Genomic DNA, 8,366 nt, shown 5'->3' on the forward strand with positions numbered 1-8,366 from the left:
TGTTTCCTGTACCTAACCTACAGGGGTTTTGATGATTTGCGCATGTGCGCCCAGGAGAAAATGAACGAATCAGTCTCCGAGATACTCGTCTTCTAAATCACATTAAAGATTCGCACAAAAAGAACAAATCATTCATGAACGATCCATAAATAGACAGTAATCTATCTAATATTTCATGCAAGAGGTCGAGGGTTTCATGTATTGTTGTCAAAGGGCAGAAAAACACATCATGTCTGATTCAAACAAATATACAAAGGCTGGAAAATGGTCAAGCAAATGGTAAAATATTAGTGATTTGCTAACCATCATCTCCTGAGATTACGCTGGGCTCATACGCTATTAAAGTCGTAACACTTCGCACATATTTTATAGAAATTGTGCACACAAGGACTCGGCGGTGCACAGAATACAGCTCTGGATAAAAAATAAGAGAGCACTGCAATTTAATCCAGGAAACTTGGAGGGTCACAAATCATCATTTTTTTTGCGTAAAAAATGGTATGAAGTTACCCAACAGCAATGTGAAAAACTGGTGGAAAAAACGGCCAAAATGCAAGAGTCACGTTAGCTGTAATTGCAAATTGGGGTGATTCCAACAAATACTGATTTATTGATGTTATTTAGCCAAAGCATTAACACAGTTTGTTAACAAATTATTAGCAATTTGTTTTTTTTGGGGTATTTTAAATATACTGCATGATCTTGGGTTATTTTGATGTGTTGTGATGAACTGTTCATCTCAACAACACATACATCTGTAAGAAAAAAACACATAAGAAACTGATTAATTTCCAGTGGTCAGTGGTATTTTTTTCGGAGCTGTATTTACTTACTTGTTTTTATATAATCCTATTTTGAGTAGGCTTTGTGAAAACCCTAAAGAACGAAGTTTCAGTTTGATTAGGCCAATAAAAAATGTGCTGAAACACCGAGATGCACAGTTTCAAACACAGAAATGCATCGGAATCCAAGACATTCAAAAGTGTTGACTTTATTGTTTTATTATAATATTAATCACTGTTCATTTGCACCGCTTAAGTTAAATTTCACGTTAAAGATGATGTGTGATTTCTGTGACTTTCGCCCATGACTGTTTGTGCCTGTCGGGCTGGGTTACAAAAAAGATCCAGATAACAAGAACACATCGAACTTTGAGGTGGATCGGCTGTAACTCTATCAGTTTCCCCTCCTGTTAGCCACAAACAAGAACCTAAGGCTGAGATACGAATTCAACACAAGGTGGTTTATTATATATTTTCGTAAATATTTCACTGTACAGCTCATGAGAGCCTCGGATTCTTGTTCTTAGATGACAGGAGTCGAACCTAATGTGTGTTTTTGCTGTTGTACCTTGTCAACATTAAGGGTTTGATATTAGGTTTATGCTGAGACTCCCCAACCAGTCGACCAATCAGCTCTCTCTAGACCTCCGGCTGCGAGAGGTTACAGCATCACCCAGGAATCGAACCAGCGATCTCCAGATAATAGGGCGAGCTCTTAGATAGATAATAAAATTATTATTTTTACATTACGTACAATTTACATTGTCTATTATATAGACCAAGAATTTGCTCAGAATGTTTTATGATGTTTATAAATTTGCCAGGAAAGAACTCTTAGGTGTTAAGTTGAAATTCCAATGAAATAAATCTCGACTTGAGCGCCACTCATCTATACGCTTGCCAGTCGGCTCAGACAACCTTATCGACTGAGAGAGAAACACACCCATGCACATGCACTCTAGTTTATTAACAGGACAGAGAGATATTTAAGTCCTTAACATGTTTAGATGAAACAAAAGAAAGGGAAAAGAACAATAAATATTACCATATAAGGAATAAGGAGGAACTCACAGAGAACAAAGAGAGAGACTTGGGAAATTTAACATCATCTAGGAGTAATGTAAGAAGACAAGGATAACGGGTAGCTCAGTGTTTGAGTCATTGATCTACAAGTAAAGGGCCCGTATTCTCAAAGCGTCTAAGAATTCTCTGAGAGCCCCTATCTTAGCTTAAAAAGACCTAGCTGGTAGTCCTAGACTAAAAGTAATTTACAGTAGGAAACGTCTCAGAGCAACTCTGAGTAAGGAAAGTACAAAAACCTGAGTTTATTACTTGTAATCCATTTTAGATGGATGACAGCAAAATGTCTCACATTTTACCAAATGACATGATTGACAGTTGGTAAGGATTTAGGATTTGAGAATAATCTGGATTCGTTCCTTTAAGAGCCTTCTTTGACCTTTGACCTGAGCCCAGATATTTTACAGTGCAAAACTGTAATTTAATCTTTGATACCTTAAAACCCTTCAGTGGCAGGTGTTTCAGGAGACAAATGGTGGTTTCTTCGCAGACAGCAGGTAAAGCGGCGGACACCAGTTAACCGTGCAATAGGACAACAGAATAAGTGGGGAGAGTTAGATCACCAAGTGCATCTCTTACTACAGCCGAAAAAACAGCGGGCTAGTCAATTAACCCTGCAGAAGACAAGACCAGGTGAACTGACGGCCCCTGTGGGTGAAGGCCAACAATGGCTGTGTCTGCCCTTCCACAGGAACATTGAAGAAGGCAGAACAAAGGTCAATAACAGAAAAATGCGAATGATGACAAGGTATAGAGGAAACAACGGACAATTATGTCATTTCTTTTTCTCAGATCTTGTGTAAATCTCCACGTACCATCAGGTGTTATAAGAACTTACACATGGTTTAACAGCACCCTGCTTGAGCAGTGAGCTAAAAATTTCATCTATTCCCGAGGCCTTGGCATCAGAGAGTTGATATTGTTTGATGTACACAGGTTGCGAGTGTTTTAATTTAGCTTTATAAGTAACACAGTGTACTAACCCCACCTCGTCCTTGTGTTCAGCGCACAGACTGCTTGGCACACATTTAAGGGCAGCAGGAAGAGAGCTATTCTGTGAAGAAAGGAAACAATTACTTACATGCATATTTGTGAGGTAGGAGAAAGGAACTGAATCAGGCACTTCAACAGTGAGTTTCGCGCCAGAAAAAGTCATGGACATGTGTAGCCGGCTCATTATATCGCGACCTAACAGATTAAAAGGACAATCAGGCATACAAACAAAACGGTGAGAGAGAAGAATTCCCTTATCTAAAGGACATGATACAGTTACCTGAGAAGTGAAATAATTTCGTTGAGCAACCCCTTTTAATTCCTACAGAGCTTATCATTTTTTTCGAGAACGGAATCTCATAATCACGATCCAAAGACCACATTGTAGCTCCTGTATCCACCAAGAAAGAGAATACGGAACCATCTATACATAATTCTATAAAGGGCAACTCAATAACCTGAGATCATTCGAAAGTACAAAGTAACATTGCGGGACTGGAACTCTGCAGGCATCCCTATGCATCATATGCTCCTACCTGCATCCCTGAAGGATTAGAAGAAAACACCTCATTAGCATGATGTCACTGACCATCATTCAATTGAGTATACACATTTTGTCCACTATCTCGAGCCTTTGTGTGACATTCACAAGCCCAATTACCTTATTTATGACAGTAATAACAATTACCAGACCTACAGGGTGTGCTCTGACCCTGCAGACCTCCTCTACCTCTTTATCCTTCACTCTCCACAGACAAACATGCCACTTGTTTGTTTTCTAAAATACCATCTCCTTCCAGTGTTCTCACACGCTGGCCCAATTTTTGAATAGACATTGTAGAACAATCTGACCAATAAAACTTAAAAATTTGTATGATTTCCGGTCGACAATTATTCAAGAAGGTGGTAAAAAGAGAAGTGGGTTAGGGATTTCTTCAGACAGGGGCATACCACCCAAAATGATCCAGGTCTCGAGAAACTTAAATATAGTCTCACTATTTTCTTGTCTACAATTAGTTACCTGTGACCGATCCTAACTAGCTTGTTGACGTGCAAGAAGATAAATAGATAGCTCATCTTTTAAGAGTTTCATAGCCTCAAAGAATTACCTCAAAGAAAGTCATATTCCTTCTTTTTCCGTCGTCCTCCTTCATCTATAATTTTTTCCACTACAGCCAACTTGTCTGTTCGAGTCTAAGCATTTTACCGTTTTTATCAAATCAGCCTCATCGTACCCTTCTCCCAAAACTGATTGCAATAATCCGCACCCACGAGCTGACAGTGCCTAGAAGCCTTTATCAGCATATCAACAAAATGCAAAGGTTTGTTGGGAGAAGGGAACATCTTAATAATGTCCTTCAGCGTGCTTACGGATGGTGGAAGGATTTTTGGATCCTTTGGTCCCATGAAAGGGAGTAAAACAAGAAAACCAAATTGGACAGTTCTTTTGATTGTGTAAAGCTGCTTTGTGGTGATGTAAATCGTTAAAAGCGCTATACAAATAAAATTGAATTGAATTGAATTGACAGAACAGCAGCGTTTACTTTTACGTTCAGTGTTTGGAGAATAAATTATTCTTTCCACCGTTTGTTCTCTGCTGTAGAACCTCTTAAGCCTCTTAAAAGTCCTCCTTTCTACTCTTAACAATTTTTACATTAGCAGCTGTTTTTAGGGCTAAGATGTTTTATGAATCATTTTTATCTTTACTAAGATTTAGATATAAATTTAAGGGGAAATTCCAAGAAAATGTCATAATTCTAAGAATTTTCTTAGAATTTTGTCACTAGGAGCAACTTTTAGGTTTATTTGAGAATTCGGGTCCAGATGTATAATGAGTTAAAACTGTAAGTTACCCTGGCTCTATCAAATGTGCAAACGTAGGACTAACAAAAACCTGACAACAAATTGTCTCATTTATTAATGAACCTTATCTGCATTTGATCTCAGGTGGTACGGATACTCACCTTTTCTTGCTCGACCTTCGGCCAAATGGAATCGATGGAATGAAGACAGAGAAGGTGCTACAGGACTGCGCTATCGTCTGTAACAGGAGCCGGTGTCCAGGTGCCACTTGACTCATTACTCCTGACAAATTCGGGTGTTGTGGGAAAACCAATTAGATTTATAACTGATCACTAGTCTATCATATAGTGTACATCTAAGACTGATAATATTTCAGTAGATTTACTACAGTACACATAAAAATAAATACTTGTTTCATAATATTTTTTCGACTTTAGGTGATAGTCCACTGCAGGCCTCTGGCCTGCGTTTAGGCTCACCTGCTCTCACATCACGGGGCTTAGTGGAGGAGGATTTCTGCACAGTGGCGGAATTACTACACAGAGGTGAGTTACATGACATTTGTAGTATCAGACCATTGAAAGGTAAAAGTTTCACTATTATATTTGTTTTTGTGTGTTATTAGGCATTCAGCTAGCTGTGGAGATCCAGACAAACACAAACCCTAAATGCACTTTAAAGGAGTTCACGGCAACTTTATGTCAGGATAAAAAATATCAAAAAAGAATAATAGAAATCCAAAACGAGGTTGAGGCTTTTGTTGGAAAATTCCCCATGCCTGGACTGCCTGGGCTTTGACCCTAATCATCATCCTTCTGAACATGTACCTATTTACTTAATTAAATAAATAAATATTTTCTCACTTACTTGCATGCATGCTTACATAGATACGTATGTACAGTACTTTAACATTACTTAACATTACTTAACATGACCCCTATATGATGTCAAAGTTCACGCACTTCACCTGCCAACATTTCACAATAATAAGATAAGGCACTGATATCTTTTAATAATGTACCTTTTTCTTTTGCCAATAAATGAAATTTTATTTAAGGTTTTATCCAGATAAAAATTGCACACTGTTTTGAATTGTTTACAGTTTAGAAATAAAAATAATATACATGAATATATATTTACATACTAATGTGGTTACATGCTTATTTTCATATCTTCATATTTTTCAATTACTTAAATGTCTATTTACTTACTTACATTACATAGGTATTTTCTTAAATACTTACACTCACCTACTTAAATGGTTATTTGCAGACATTTTTTTAAGGCGTACTGCGTGTATCATCCTAATATGTTAATACGAGGGGTGTTCGAGTCACTCCAGGACTTGATTGTAGAATAACAGAACACAGTTCTGAGGGTAAACACTACTTTTATTTCTCTATATAATCCCCTGATACACTAATGCACTTATCCCAGTGTTTCACTATTGCTTGGACACCATCAAGGTAGAGAGTTTTCTCAGTACGCCCGGAGCCGTGAACGGACTGTCTGCTTCACGTCTGAAACCCCCAGCCTCTCAGGAACTCCTTTAATGGACTAAAGATGTGGAAATGTCTTGGTGCGACGCTAAAGACTAAGACTAAGCGTCTCATCGCCGTACTTTGTCTCGACATGTATAGTAAATTGGTTTCATACCGTCATTCACAGGACATTTCATCACATCACAAGTCTTGATTTAACACAGCTGATGTGTTGGATTTCCTTCTTAAATGAGTTTTCCTTTTTATTGTTTTAATTATCCACTCCTTTGTATTTGTTTTTTTCAATCAGGGAAATACAACAACTAATTAAGGTCTGTAAGCACTGACTTTAAGGTACAAACTACTTTTTTTTCTTCTACTTGATCCAGAATTAAAATTTACCCCCTAATTAAAATGATTACATTTATTTTGTTTGAGATATGTTTTACAAAACCAAGATGTTCAGCTATTAAGCAAAAATTATGTTTCATATTTTAGCTTTATTTTAGTTTTATTAAACATAAAAAGAGGAAAAAATGGGGGTTGCAGGCATAATGTCTATTAGGAGCGAACAAGAAATGCTGGTTTCTGCAAAGACCACACTTTCTTGTTTTTCTACTGAATTCTTGAGCATCCCTATATAAGAAGTCTGTATTGCTGGTGACGAAACCACAAATCCTACCCTGAGTAATCACAGAAGGAAAAAGGTAAGCTACATATACATCACCTTTTAACAATATTTACAGTAGAAACATAATACAGTAAAGCATGAAGATTTGCAGTAAAGATTTCTGCTCTAGAGCATTCCAACTGCATGCCAAAGTTTTAAAGGAATTACAAGAGCATAATATTGTTCAATTGACAGAAAACTACAGGAAATCTTGGGGAAATTACATAATAGCAACTACTGAGTCAGTTTTGATCTCTATCTCAATTAAAGATGTATTTCGCTTGTATTTACCTCAAATAATTACATAAATGTACAAGGGTCGAACAATGAAACTGAAACACTGGCCAATTTAGTGTTGGAGGGTTCATGGCTAAATTTGACCAGCTGTGAGGTGGCCAATCTTCATTGATTGCAAATTCCACCAGTAAGATTAGAGTGTGAAGGTTTAATTAGCGGAGTAATAGCACAGTTTTGCTTAAAATATTGCAATGCACACAACATTATGGGTGACATCAGAGTTCAAATGAGGAAAAATTGTTGGTGTGCCTCTCGCTGGCGCATCTCTGACCAAGACAGAAAGTCTTTGTGATGTATCCAGGGTAACGTCAGCATACCACCAAGAAGGACGGACCACATCCAACAGGAGTAACTGTGGACGCAAGAGAAAGCTATCTAAAAGGGAAGTCCGTGATTGTAACCAAAAAACATAAAACCACAGCTGCTTAATTTACTGCAGAATTAGATGTGCACCTCAACTCTCCTGTTTCCACCAAAACTGTTGATCAGAAGCTCCCCAGGGTCAATGTGCATGGCCGGCTTCTATAGCCAAACCTTCGGTCTCTCGTGCCAATGCAAAACGTCGGTTTTAATGGTGCCAGCAGCAAAAAATATTGGGCTGTGGACAATGTGAAACATGTATTGTTCTCTGATGAGTCCACCTTCACTGTCTTTCTCACATCCGGGAGAGTTACGGTGTAGAGAAGTCCCAAAGAAGTGCCACCCAGATTGAAGCATGCGGGTGGATCAGTGATGGTTTGGGCCACATTATCATGCCATTCCCTAGGCCCAATACTTGTGCTAGATCATGTGAAACACTTGCTTTTTTAACTAAATCCTTTCTTAACTGATATTTAGCAATACTTCCTGTATTATGCAATTTCTGCGAGTCAAGCACAATCGTTATTTGTGTACCCTTACAATCCGAAAAATACTTTTATGGGTTTTATTTTATGTATACAATTATGTGAATGTCTTAAAGAGAAATTCTAAGTTAAGCTAAATATCTAATATAAAATAAGCTAACCTTTATCAATTAGCATTATCAAAAACATGAAAAATGTTCAAAAACATCCATTACTCTTCCTTTAGAAATACTGTTTAAAGTTAATTGGTCGTTTGTAACAGTTAGTTATTGTTTTTGTGTTACTGATTTCACTCGAATTAAATTAGAAATTGTTTACATATTTAAAATTATTATAAAAAAATAAATAAACTATTTTTTGTTTTATATATTATGTGGTTTTGATGTCATATACCACCATCAGTTAGTAAATTTTC

The 8,366-nt window shown here is 37.2% G+C and overlaps 1 protein-coding gene across 5 annotated transcripts in view; it reads left to right on the forward strand.

The window, feature by feature from the left end:
* The window catches only part of LOC128518418 (serine hydroxymethyltransferase, cytosolic-like), a 33,890-nt gene extending 27,367 nt beyond the window's left edge, over positions 1–6,523 (forward strand). For all 5 annotated transcript variants that reach the window (XM_053491510.1, XM_053491513.1, XM_053491514.1 and 2 more), the window contains 3 exons: positions 4,803–4,919; positions 5,096–5,203; positions 5,284–6,523. In XM_053491510.1, the coding sequence (XP_053347485.1) occupies positions 4,803–4,919; positions 5,096–5,203; positions 5,284–5,456 (398 nt within the window). In that variant the 3' untranslated portion in view covers positions 5,457–6,523. The remainder of the gene's footprint in view (positions 1–4,802; positions 4,920–5,095; positions 5,204–5,283) is intronic.
* Positions 6,524–8,366: the final 1,843 nt, after the last annotated feature.

This window comes from Clarias gariepinus, chromosome 3 (assembly GCF_024256425.1).
Source record: "Clarias gariepinus isolate MV-2021 ecotype Netherlands chromosome 3, CGAR_prim_01v2, whole genome shotgun sequence".
NCBI lineage: Eukaryota > Metazoa > Chordata > Actinopteri > Siluriformes > Clariidae > Clarias > Clarias gariepinus.